The sequence below is a fragment of the Conger conger genome, chromosome 3 (assembly GCF_963514075.1).
Source record: "Conger conger chromosome 3, fConCon1.1, whole genome shotgun sequence".
NCBI classification, from domain to species: Eukaryota; Metazoa; Chordata; class Actinopteri; order Anguilliformes; family Congridae; genus Conger; species Conger conger.
In genome coordinates this window covers 14,968,711-14,981,382 of record NC_083762.1, presented here as the reverse complement: position 1 = coordinate 14,981,382, position 12,672 = coordinate 14,968,711, and the positions used below count along the sequence as shown (strand labels likewise).

The 12,672-nt window shown below is 45.4% G+C and overlaps 3 protein-coding genes across 3 annotated transcripts; 2 read left to right on the top strand and 1 right to left on the bottom strand.

Annotated features, from left to right (window-relative positions):
- Nucleotides 1-235: 235 nt before the first annotated feature.
- On the bottom strand, nt 236-2,845 carry pfdn2 (prefoldin subunit 2). Its single transcript, XM_061236766.1, has 4 exons — nt 2,693-2,845; nt 1,430-1,518; nt 996-1,119; nt 236-583 (listed from the first exon to the last, which is right to left on the bottom strand). Exons 1-4 carry the CDS (start codon nt 2,777-2,779, stop codon nt 395-397), a joined length of 489 nt encoding a protein of 162 aa, XP_061092750.1. The 5' UTR covers nt 2,780-2,845; the 3' UTR covers nt 236-394.
- Nucleotides 2,846-2,861: 16 nt separating this feature from the next.
- On the top strand, nt 2,862-9,489 carry nit1 (nitrilase 1). Its single transcript, XM_061236764.1, has 6 exons — nt 2,862-3,502; nt 3,966-4,196; nt 4,396-4,499; nt 6,467-6,603; nt 7,292-7,417; nt 8,486-9,489. Exons 1-6 carry the CDS (start codon nt 3,399-3,401, stop codon nt 8,744-8,746), a joined length of 963 nt encoding a protein of 320 aa, XP_061092748.1. The 5' UTR covers nt 2,862-3,398; the 3' UTR covers nt 8,747-9,489.
- A 335-nt stretch (nt 9,490-9,824) lies between these two features.
- znf16l (zinc finger protein 16 like) lies at nt 9,825-12,076 on the top strand. The gene is made up of 3 exons (XM_061236892.1): nt 9,825-10,608; nt 10,950-11,147; nt 11,409-12,076. Exons 1-3 carry the CDS (start codon nt 9,870-9,872, stop codon nt 12,059-12,061), a joined length of 1,590 nt encoding a protein of 529 aa, XP_061092876.1. The 5' UTR covers nt 9,825-9,869; the 3' UTR covers nt 12,062-12,076.
- Nucleotides 12,077-12,672: the final 596 nt, after the last annotated feature.

Sequence of the window (12,672 nt, the reverse complement as noted above, 5' to 3'; positions counted from 1 at the left end):
TTAAACAATGCTGAAAACTAATAAGGATTAATAGTAAAAACCTTTTATTGTCTAGCGTGTAACCATTCATTTTATTCCTCAACTTCAGAAAGCACACATTCCAAAAGGCATGACATTAGTCCCCAAATGCAGCCACTTGGAGGGAGCTACTAATGGTATCCATTTTGAAGGTATACTGTAAATTCATAAATACATGTATATTGGACAGAAAAAAGGACAGCAGGTGGGGGAAAAATGTGATTACAATTTTCAATTTTTATTCATAAACTCAAAAAGAACAAAGAAAAAACAAATAAAAATTCTCTACACACAAATACAGTAAGTACGTGGCAACTTTCACTCTATGGCATTCTGGGGGATTTTTTTATTTTATTTTCCCAAAAAAGATGTCCTCCTATGACACCAGGACGCCAGCTCCTCCTTTAGATGCCCCGCCTCCTTCACTTTCCCGATTGGACGCTGCCCCTTTGCTGGACCCTTCATCCTCTCCGACCAATCGAATGTTGTAGCGTTCCCGGTACTCTGTCAGCTCCCGCCCTTTCGCCTGCATCTGTGTGCTGAGGGACTCCACTATCCTCGATATCTGAGAGAGAGAGAGAGAGAGAGAGAGAGAGAGAGAGAGAGAGAGAGAGAGAGAGAGAGAGAGAGAGAGAGAGAGAGAGAGAGAGAGAGAGAGAGAGAGAGAGAGAGAGAGAGAGAGAGAGAGAGATGCAATTCATCATGTGGTACAAATGAGTTTCAATAGCAGCGAGTTCACTGCAAGTAAAAGGCTGATATGAAGTCTTGATACAAGTCTTACCTGATAGATACAAATAAAGTTTTACGTGGCCAGCCAATCTCATGACATACTAGTTGCCTTGGTAACCGGTCTCAATACAGATTAATGTTCAGGCTCCTCCGAAGACTTTACTTGTTGCATTTCGAAGGACAGTGACCAATCAGGCAGTGAGGCAGCAGGTAAGTGCCTTCTGCTTGACACAACCAAAGAGACTAACCTGTCCTTTGTTACTTTCAAGCGCAGGCAGAACCTCCTTCACTGTCCTCTCCACCAGAACTCCCCCAACCAAGCGGAAGCACTTCCGAGAAGGGTCCACCTCTTGCAGGGTGTCTATCACCAGGCTAAGGGGAGAGGAAAACCATGTCAGTGACCATGTGGCTAGTTTCCCCACCCAGACAACTACATGGATTTTGGATGCCAGGAAATTTGGTAAAATCACTCATCATTCATTAGGACTATGAAATGCACAAAGGAGTTGCATACACACTGCAGCATCTTAGGCGATGTGCACAGGGAGTACGGCCATGCTCAAAATATCATTATGATGTGATTTACAAACACAATGTTACTGTGCAGCCGGTTTGCCGGACTAACTGAACGGCAGAAGAACCACATAAAAGAAGATTTAAGTAAAGTAGGCAGAGACGGCACCTGTGCTCATTAATTTCCATCTCCAACTCCGCTGCCTTCGCAGCCATGCTCCGCTGCTCTTGTCGCATCCGCTGAAATGCAGCCACCACCTGTGCGACACACACACACACACACACACACACACACACACACACACACACACACACACACACACACACACACACACACACACACACACACACAGGTTAGCAGGGGGGAAATAGTAGTACTTAAACTAAACTGTAGCATAGTGGTTACGGTGGGACCCGCAAGGTCGGGGGTTCGATCCCCGGTGTAGCCACAATAAGATCTGCACAGCCGTTGGGCTCTTGAGCAAGGCCCCCTAACCCTGCATTGCTCCAGGGAAGGATTGTCTCCTGCTTAGTCTAATCAACTGTACGTCGCTCTGGCTAAGAACATCTGCCAAATGCCATTAATGTAAATGTAATGTAAATATAATGTAATGTAAATCAGTACAATGCAAAATAAATTCAGGATGTCTTAAGTGTCATACGGTTATTGAATAATCAATAATGCACTTACAAGCTGCCATTTTGAAGCCTGAGATCTCAGGCAGGAATAGCCCTGAATCATCTAGCTACCAATCAAGTGGCTTAATCTATAAATTCTTCTTGGGTTGCACTGCTGTTGTAAATTATTGTACCGATAACAGGCGTTCTACAGGATTGTGGTTTCCGTTTCACCAATTCGACAACTTTAAGGCACTGGCTAAATAACTATAGCAACGCCGGTCCACACCTAGCGACAGACGGGCCTCAGTAAAACGCTGAGGATGCAAGTACAGCCAGCTTCAGTTGCAGTTAATTTGATCAAAAGTGCCCTTTCAAACAAGAACTTATCTTTAAATTGGAAGTTAGCTAGCTAACTAACTAGTAACCCCACAATGGATCAGCCTTTCAAATACATGTTATTTCTAAAGTGCATTAACATTAGCTATCTAAAACAATACTTCTTCGTCACGTTGATATCTTGATCTTGATCTAACATATCAAATTTGATTCAGGCTATTTTAAAAGCTTCAAATTCACATATGAATGTCTACAGTCGTAAATTTATAGCAAACTGATATAACAGATCGGATTGCAGCTAACTGTTAGCTAGCTAGCAAGCTTGTCACTGCAACACCGAATCGTGTGCGAGCAGTTAGCTAGCTAACGTTAGCCGGGTATTCTGGCAGTTAGCTAATGCGATTAACAACATATTATGTCGCCAAATTCCTCGACGCTCTCCACAGACAAAGACGCCTAACAAACACTAGAGTACCTGCTCCGCCGATGGACCGGACTGCTTTCCCCCAGTGCTGTTGTTGGTTTTACTGGCCACCGTAGTGCTGCTACTGTTCGCTGCCATCTTGAAATGGGGAGCACCCAGATAATACCAGGACCCCTTCTTACAATATAAAGCTGTCTGGTCTATTGCCTGAAAAAGGTTTTGTTACAAACGTTAGCTAACGTTAGATAACTCACTTATTAGCTATACACGAGGAAATGCAAGCTATTGCAACTGTAGTATAGTAGTCAATGCTCAAAATTAATGTTACCGCCTTTCCCTCTATGATCGCATGACGTGACGAACCAAAGTTAAATGTTATATTTATTGTTTGCAAGCAATGTTGTCAATCTGATATTCACTAAAGTTACAGGTGTAATATGTTTAGTGGACTCTGAAGCTTACATTCCCTTAAGACTAAATTGTATTATCATCGTTTTACGTTATTGTTTTTTCGTCTGGCTACATACTGTACTACTAACTTTGCAAGGTAGCTAAATCGACTGCCCAGGTTGCAGAACAGTCTGATTCCATGTTACATCCGTAGCTAACTCTAGAAAGCGAAACAAATTAAGCAGACGTGGATATTCGTCATCTGAATGCATTTGATACTATACTTTTTTATTATTACTAAAACAACAGTAACATAGACTGAAATCCAACAAGGGAAGCTAACCTCTACGCGGTTTGTAGACTACCGATGTGTTTTATGCTTGCATTCAGTCCTATTTTACGGACACAAGCGAGAGGTTTGCAGTTGCACCGTTTTACCGGGACACCGAGTTTAATTGGAAAGCTGTGCAGGTATGACTGCAATATATGTGGCTTACTTCATTCTAGCCCTCGCCCTCGCGATGGAATGAACTGTTCGTTAAATTTGCAATCGTAAATTTTGCAATGCCATATGGTGGTTATATTTTATGTTAATTGGATAAAGAAGATTTTAAAGTGAAATATGCAACCCACGTTAATATTAAAGTACTTTTGATCTATGAATGCCATACCATAAAACATCTGAATAATGATCTCTCAAAGTGTCCTGATTTCCCTCCACTGGCTATAAATTCAAAACCTTTCCTATCTGCTCTGGCGAACAATAATTAGCCCCAAGACTGTCTCATAAATACTTTGAAGGAGAGTTCCATTTTATGTATTGTGATATTTCTATTCTTTGATTAATTTGATAGTTCAGTCCAAAGTAAACATATTCCCTTAATTTACTGATTAATAAGATTAGCTAATACAGTTTACCTATATATGTTTCTAGAATGTCATCGACAAACCCACTGGCTGCAGTATGTCAGGTGACCTCTACCCCAGACAAGGAGGCCAACTTCGCAGCTTGTAAAAGATTGGTGGAACAGGCAAAGGAAAGAGGGGCCTGCATGGTCTTCCTTCCCGAGGGCTTTGACTACATTGGGTCCAGTCGTGATGAGACGCTAAATCTGTCCGAGAGCATGGAAGGGGAGACAATCTCACGCTACGCTGAGCTGGCCAGGTGCGCTACAGGCACACTTACCTGACGGAATTTCCAAAAAAGCACTTTGTACTCAAAGATCTTTGGACACACACACATAGTTTTTGGTTGGTACTGTAGGGACGGTTTGCAATGTTCAACTTATTTTAACTTTTTTGGGGCTCTAGAGGCTTAATGATTACTGTTCACTTTGTCATCAACTCTTCATTTCTTTCTCCAGGAAGTTGGAGGTTTGGCTTTCTCTCGGAGGATTTCATGAACGAGGGGAAAACTGGGAGAGTGACAGGCGGATCTACAACAGTCACATCATTTTAGATGCACAGGGTATGGACTGCACATAAATGACGATAGATGACAGTAAAGATGGGAGAAGCACATGCATACACACACCCACATTGGCAGGCACACATGCGAACACATTCTTATATGTACAGACAGCCTCACACATTTAAATTGTAGGCATTTAGCAGAATCCTCTTTTCCAGATGAACTTACCTAGCTTGTATACATACTGGGTCTCATTCATGAAACGTGAGCAGAATGAATTTGTGTGTAAAATGTGAGTAGAGGGAAATTTACGGGTTTTTGGCATTCATCAATATGTTAGTAGCTCCGATCTTTTCGTAGCTACTAACAAAATCTACTCCTGCTGCTTGTGTAGTGCTTGTGTAAATTCAAGAATGCACATAAATAATGCTTGTCACTATTGGAAATTAACATTTTAATTCGTATTGCGCTCTGTTATGTAAACAATACACAGATGCCTTTGAAACATGTGATATGAACATGACAAACAATTAGAAATATAACACATTTAGTTAAATTAGTTGGCAATTAGCAGGTTTAAGATCCAGATTAGGTTCATGATTGTGAATTATCTATGAAAATCGACTCAATAGATTACACATTCTTTGTGATGCATTTGCTTACATAAACCAGAAAAACTTTCATTCCGTTAATGTGCAACTGATCTGTGAGGCACACAATGTGGCCATTAAACAGGGCCTTCCCCTGCCTGAAGTCCCCAATGCAGAGGAACGACTGCCTCCTGAACCAGCTCTTGGGCCTCGAAATGCGGCTGCTATACAGACACGCCAGCAACTTGTAGAGCAATTTTAAGGTAAGTGTTGCTAAGACTGAATAAGCTGTTTAGGACAGCTTAGACAAGCTTTGCAAAAAGTTAGTTTCATTTGTATTTTGTTTTATATTTATATACAACATCCTGTTTCAGTAGGCTACCTCAGTTCATTTTCAGGTCATGCTCTTTAAAATGTATACAAATAGGTTATATTTAATTATCAGAGTAAAAGAGAGTAGCTTGATTATCTTGTAGTAAATAAGTGTTTTCCCAGGATAAACACAGACATCACACAATACTGACAACATAACACTTTATTGTTGAGGACGCAAAAGTGCCTTGCAGATTTCCTTCAATAGTGCCTTGCAGATTTTCCTTGATGTTGTCTCCAGTGGAGGCATGTTGGTGTCTCCGTCAGGTATAATTCCTGACAGAGAGGTCTCCCCAATAATGCCAGCGATGCGCTCGTCAGCAGGTGATATTTGTGCCTATGAGCCTCCTCCTCCTGTGGCTGATGCATGTTTTTTTTGTGCGCTTATGTGTTTCTTTGCCTCCAGTTTCATGTCAAACCATTTACGTTTAACCTCGGATATGGTTCTGTTGTCTACAGAGGCAACATTAACAGCATCTGTCACCTCCTTCCAGGCCTTCGCTTTGCCTATCCCTGTCACAACACCACTACTGATAGAAGAAAATAAAATATTTTTTACTCAATAAAATATATTTCACCCAAGATGATTTCGATCTCCGCTTCGGAAATTCTTTTTATTTTATTTTATTTTCTTTCTTTCTCTCTCTTTCCTTGTTTGCGCCATGATGACTGACAGGTCGACTGGATGCGTCTACACCTCCTTATATGGCAATCATTGTCTATTCATGGGCGGGGATTTATGCTAATTGCTGATTACCGGGAGCGCGCTTTCACTTTACGATGGATTGGCATTCATGATCATACACACGTGTTTACGATCAGATCTGGGTTTCCCGCGGCGTAGGTAGGTTTTTAGTAGCGTGGACGTTTATGTGCAAATCTGAACATAGATTTACTAACGTTTCATGAATGAGACCCACTGTTCATTTATACAGTTCCTTGCATAAGCATGCAATGGCTGTGCCCCGCAAGCACAGACAGAGCTGCAAGCCACAGACACCCAAACAGACAGACACACAAATACCTGGCTGTTGTTACAACTCAGTTTTCGTCTTTTCCTAGGACATACAGTGTCAGTGTACAGGAAGGGTCACCTGTTCGATGTGGAGTTGACAGGAAGGGGCGTGTCCCTGAAGGAGAGTGCCTTCACCGTCCCCGGCCCCGCCCTCACTCCCGCTGTACAGACGCCCATCGGAAAGGTCACCGCGCATGCGTTTTAGCAAAAGCTGCTACAGCGAGTAACGGAACATGTCTTTGTATGCATATGTGTGAACATATACAGTGGTGTGAAAAAGTGTTTGCCCCCTTCCTGATTTCTTATTTTTTTGCATGTTTGTCACTTAAATGTTTCAGATCAGCAAACAAATTTAAATATTAGTCGAAGACAACACAAGTAAACACAAAATGCAGTTTTTAAATGAAGGTTTTTATTATTATGGGAGAAAAAAAATCCAAACCTACATGGCCCTGTGTGAAAAAGTGATTGCCCCCCCTGTTAAAACATAACTGGTTTATCAAACCTGAGTTCAATTTCTCTAGCCACACCCAGGCCTGATTACTGCCATACCTGTTCTCAATCAAGAAATCACTTAAATAGGACTTGCCTGACAAAGTGAAGTAGACCAAATGATCCTCAAAAGCTAGACATCATGCCGAGATCTAAAGAAATTCAGGAACAAATGAGAAAGAAAGTAATTGAGATGTATCAGTCTGGAAAAGGTTATACAGCCATTTCTAAAGCTTTGGGACTCCAGTGAACCACAGTGAGAGCCATTATCTGAAATATTTAAGTGTGACAAACATGCAAAAAAAAAAAAAAGGAATCAGGAAGGGGGCAAGCACTTTTTCACACCACTGTATATACGCATACATTTGCTTGCTTTCCAGGTGGGATTGGGTGTATGCTATGATTTGAGATTCCCAGAGCTCTCATTGGCTCTCCGGCGGCAGGGAGCGGAGATCCTCACGTATCCGTCAGCTTTCACTGTGGCCACGGGAGCAGCCCACTGGGAGGTGAGGCAAGCAGCAGTGACAGGTCATACTACCAATGCTCATGCTAATTATTAATAATACTAATTAATTTTATTTGTGCATCACTTTCACTCAAAGCACTTCACAAGTGAACAGCTAAATGCAGACAACTGCGCAAACCGATGTGTTAAGAATATGGAAGTGGCCCAGACAGCTGGCACTGTTACTGTGACAACTGTGAATGATAATCAGTGATATCTGTGTGCTGGTCTTGCATTTATATTTTCTATTTAGATCATAACCTCATGCAGGGCAACTTCCTCATGCAGGGCAACTTGCACCACATCAGTGCATAAATCACTGCAAATGGAGAAAGACCGGCACAGATAGAAAAGCGGCAAGGATTATACCCTCGTGATAAAATATTTCCGGGAAAATAATAACATTTTGCCATCAGGCTCACTCACTCACCAATGGCGTACTAGACAGTGTATGCATTAATGTGAGGTTTGTATTCATAATTCTGTCTAGACTGCTGCATGGATTTATTTGAGGTTCAAATGGTATCTGTATTTAAAGTACGAGCTGGGTTCGATTATGCTTTAGCATATGCCCTTCCCTTGCTGTCTTCCCTCAAGGGAACTATTTCCTAGCTACAGTTGTGACGTGCACCACGCAATCTTGACAGGTGCTCCAAAAGGGAGGATAGACTATGAACAAACCAAAAAGGTACTGAATGGCCACCACAACCCATATATGAAGTGCTACCCGATAGTAACCAGATATAATTGCACCCTCCCCTTTTGTAATTTCATCCTGGCATTTTGGGATCCCCCCTTGAAGCAAGGAAAGGGAAGGCCAGGAAGAAACCATGCAGTTTGGAATCGGACCCAGCGCGTTTGAGTTAATATAGGGCGGCCTGTAGCGTAGTGGTTAAGGTACATGACTGGGACCCACAAGGTCAACTGTACGTCACTCTGGATAAGAGCCAAATGCCAGTAATGTGTGCTGTCTCGTTTGTGTTTGAGTTAATCCGTGTGTCGTCTCGCGTGTTTGAGTTGATCCGTGTGTCGTCTCGCGTGTTCGAGTTGATCCGTGTGCCTGTGCCAGGTGCTGCTTCGCGCCCGTGCCATCGAGACGCAGTGCTTCGTCCTGGCCGCGGCCCAGGTGGGCAGTCACCACGCCAAGCGGGCCTCCTACGGCCACGCCCTGGCCGTCGACCCCTGGGGGACGGTGCTGGGCGACTGCGGCGGTGCGGAGGCGGGCGTGGCGCTGGTGCAGGTGGACATGCAGAAGCTGCGGGATACGCGGAGGGACATGCCGGTGGAACAACACCGCAGAGAGGCCACATTCTACAGCAGCCTGGGCTGAGGAGAGAGCGGCCCCTGCATGCAGTCCATTTTACATATTCATTCAGCCGACTATTTATCATATGCAGGGCTTAAAGTTCTCAGGCACCATGCCTGATTTCAGGCGTAGAGCAGTTTTATATTCAGATAAGACTCAATTCAATTCATCAATTCAATTCAATACATTGTGCACATTTCATCCTGGACAACTTTTCAGGCTCACAAATTCTTCTTGATTTAATCCCTGCATACGATATGATCAAGCTATTTTTATTTTTGCAAGATGCCTTCTACTCCTCACTTACAATGAGCTGATTGACTAAGTGCATTTAATTATGCCAATGTAATTAAAGCCAGAGATCATGTTGTCTACTGATGTAAGCACCTCTTAATTCTTCAGTGTCGCTGATGTTCGGTTTAACAACTGTAATTAGCCTCGATGTGTTAAAAGTGTTCTCAAAGTGCTCTCAGAGTGTCTAACTCCCCCTTTTGGTTACAGATTATAAAAAAATACAAAAACAGTTGATCTCCCATTCTCACAAGTATGGGCCTTTGTGGTTGTATAATATGTTTTGAAAAAGGTACCCATTGTATGATGTATGTTAAAGAATGGGCCATTATTGACTGTGTTTTCACTGTTGTTCATTCCATTCTTGTTTTATCTGGTATATTTTCAGACACACTATTAGGGGGTTATGTTTGTCATGATTTAAATAATAAGGGGCAAATCATAATATGAACATATTTATTTTACTGTGATCTTGAACACCGATTTTGGAAAGATATTTTATATAAAGTTATTAAATAAATTATCATTGGACTGGATGAGTGTTTATTCTGGGGCGCATGCGAAGTGTCACATTAATATTTCTCTATTTGTAGCGTGTATTGCTTATTGCACAATTGTTTACATTACGACACCAATTTGTGTTGTGGACTACTACAATCCCTGCCAAAATTTAGCAGCCGACCTGCCAAAAACATCTCTCCCTGTCTTTTCCTGGAGCTATAGAAAGATGGCGCCACCTCACAATTCAGTCGGTTTATTTTTTTGCGATCATATTGCTGCAAGAACTCTGTGGTGCTTGTCTGGAGCAGTGTCTATCAACACCGTCCAAAACACAGTAGCCTACGCGCCCACGACCATGAGTCGAAAAAGAACCCATTGTTTCACGGAAGCTAGTCTCTCCTCCGACCCCGAAAACATCTACATGGATACGACAGGTCCCCCTAATCGGCTTGACGAAGATTTTTCTGAATTTGAGGCGGACGAGGAGTTACTGAGTTCCGTAAGCGACATTACGGAGCACCTCGGGAGGAACATTTCTGTCGTGCTTGAAGCAGCCCTGACCGAAATCAGAAAGATGGTCAGCGTCAGAATTCGGGTTCTTAAGATGGAGCTTCGAGAGAAAACCGATGAAATTGAAATTTTGAAGGCAAGATTGGAGACGGTGGAGAGAGATGGGAGAGACCAGTTCCCCGGTTCGATGATTGCCGAAGCTACAGCTGCCTTAAGGAAATCTGATTTTCATCCGGGTAATAAATACAACAGTGACCCCAAAAAAGCTAAGCCCGGAACCCCCGGAATCAAAAAAGAGAATATAGATGCTATTTGTGACTACCTAATGAAAGACAAGAATTCGCGCGGTGGTGCTGAAGTGGATAGCGACGGAAACATCCACCCGTGCAGTAGCGACAGAGAAGACCCACAGCCGCACGCCTCGGTCAACCTATGGCCGGAGGGCGGAATCAATAGCGGGGTACCCGGAGATGCAGAGACGGATGCAACACCCGAAGACATATTCAGCATGTTGCCGTCGGGAAGCAAAAGGATATACGACTACGAATGGATAACGGGGGTGGAATACCCGTCCGATTTGAAAGGTAAGCCCGCTTGCCTGCCTGTTTATTTTTAAACAAGAGATTTAACACTTTTGTGAAAGGAAAGGCCTTCAGACTTTCATTCGTTTTAATGACATTTCACAATTGCCAATCAATATGCAATTAATGTACCCTTTCATTTATATTCTGCTTTCCACCAGAAAACTGATTATTCTACATTTCCTCTGTGTGTGTGTGTGTGTGTGTGTGTGTGTACGCACGCGCACGCGCGTACATGTACATATATGTGAGCTTGCACTACTGTGAAAACTGAGGGTAGACATCTTGAAAACCTCATTCTCCTCTCCTCCTGGCAAAAACACCGTTTCATTGTTGTGTCCCAGGTGGGAGGGAGCCGAAATGTGAGAGTTCCACTCCCGTGGAGGAGAACGAGGAGGAAGAGGACGAGTCTGAGGGAGTGAGGCGTGATCTGTCCCAGCCCGCCACCCCCCTGGACCACACCCACACCCCTGACTTCCTCCAGGGCTCCCCGCAGGGCGAAGACGGCACGGTGGACGACCATGCAGAGAGCGTGGATACAGGTGAGCGTTTAATCCGTGGCGAGGCTGTCAAATTGTTTTGGATTTAAATACTCTTCTGTGCTCGATTGCTCTTGTCTGGTGCAATTGAACTGACCAAGAGAACCTGAAGGAAGGGTTCGCACTTTTTGAGAGTATTTAATCTGTTCCAGTACACCAGACAAGCTCACTAGAGCTTAGAAATGCATTTGAATCAAAGTCAATTACGTATTCGACACAGGTCTGGTTTTGAACCTCTTTCCCCTCCTCTTTCTTGGTCCCCAGGCCAGCCGTTCTCTCACACCTACCTCTGTCCTCTGTGCGGAACCTTCTGTCCCGATGCCTTGTTTCTGGAGGAGCACTTGAAAGTGATGCACAGGGACACCAGCGCAGCCCACTCCCTCCAGTCCACCTCCAGTCCTCCGGCCCCGCTGGGGGAGGGCAGCGGCGCGGACCCCCGGAGGGGGGAGGACCGGGGGGCCGGACGAGGGCCGTCGCGGGAGCGGAAGGTGGAGGGGGGCTACGAGTGCGGTGACTGCGGCCGCCACTTCAACTACCTGGGCAACCTGCGGCAGCACCAGCGCATCCACACGGGGGAGAAGCCCTTCGTGTGCCCGGAGTGCGGGGAGCGTTTCCGCCACGCGGCCCGCCTGAAGAGCCACCGGCTGGGCCACAGCGGCGCGCAGAGCCCCTTCCCCTGCCCCCAGTGCGGGAAGGGCTTCCCCGTGCTCTCGGGGCTGAAGCGGCACCAGCGCGTGCACACGGGGGAGAGCCCCTACGCCTGCCCCCAGTGCGGGCGGCGGTTTAAGGAGCTGGGCAACCTGTACACCCACCAGCGCATCCACAGCGGGGCCACGCCCTACCCCTGCCACCAGTGCGGCCGAAGTTTTCGTCACCTGGGCACCTACAAGAGCCACCGCTGCACCCCCCTCCCCTGACCCCTGACCCCTGTGGCCACCAACAAGAACCATTGCTGCACCCTCCCTCCCCTGACCCCTGACCCCTGTATCCACCAACAAGAACCATCGCTGCACCCCCCCTCCCCTGACCCCTGACCCCTGTGGGCTCAAACAAGAGCCACCGCTGCACCCTCCCTCCCCTGACCCCTGAATCCACCAACAAGAACCATCGCTGCACCCCCCCCTGACCCCTGACCCCTGTGGCCACCAACAAGAACCATTGCTGCACCCCCCTGACCCCTGACCCCTGAGGGCACCAACCAGAGCCACCACTGCACCTCCCTGCCCTGACCCCCCCCCGGGCGCCTACAAGACCCGCAGCTGGACCCCCCTGCCCTGACCTGTCCAAGATGAACAATGCGACTCTACCCTCAGGGATGAGCTAATCCGTAGCTCGTCCCCGAGGATCACGCGGAGCACATCTGAGCGTATAGGAGCATGTGTGCATGCACCCACAGGTTCTTTCAGAGGGACACCAGTACCTGCCTTTTAGCCGCAGGCAAAGGCAAAGAGGCCAGCTTTCCTGTGCACTCTTTGCATTACGATGTGACTGAGCTGAAGCGTTGTGTGTGCATGAGGTAATGATTTAA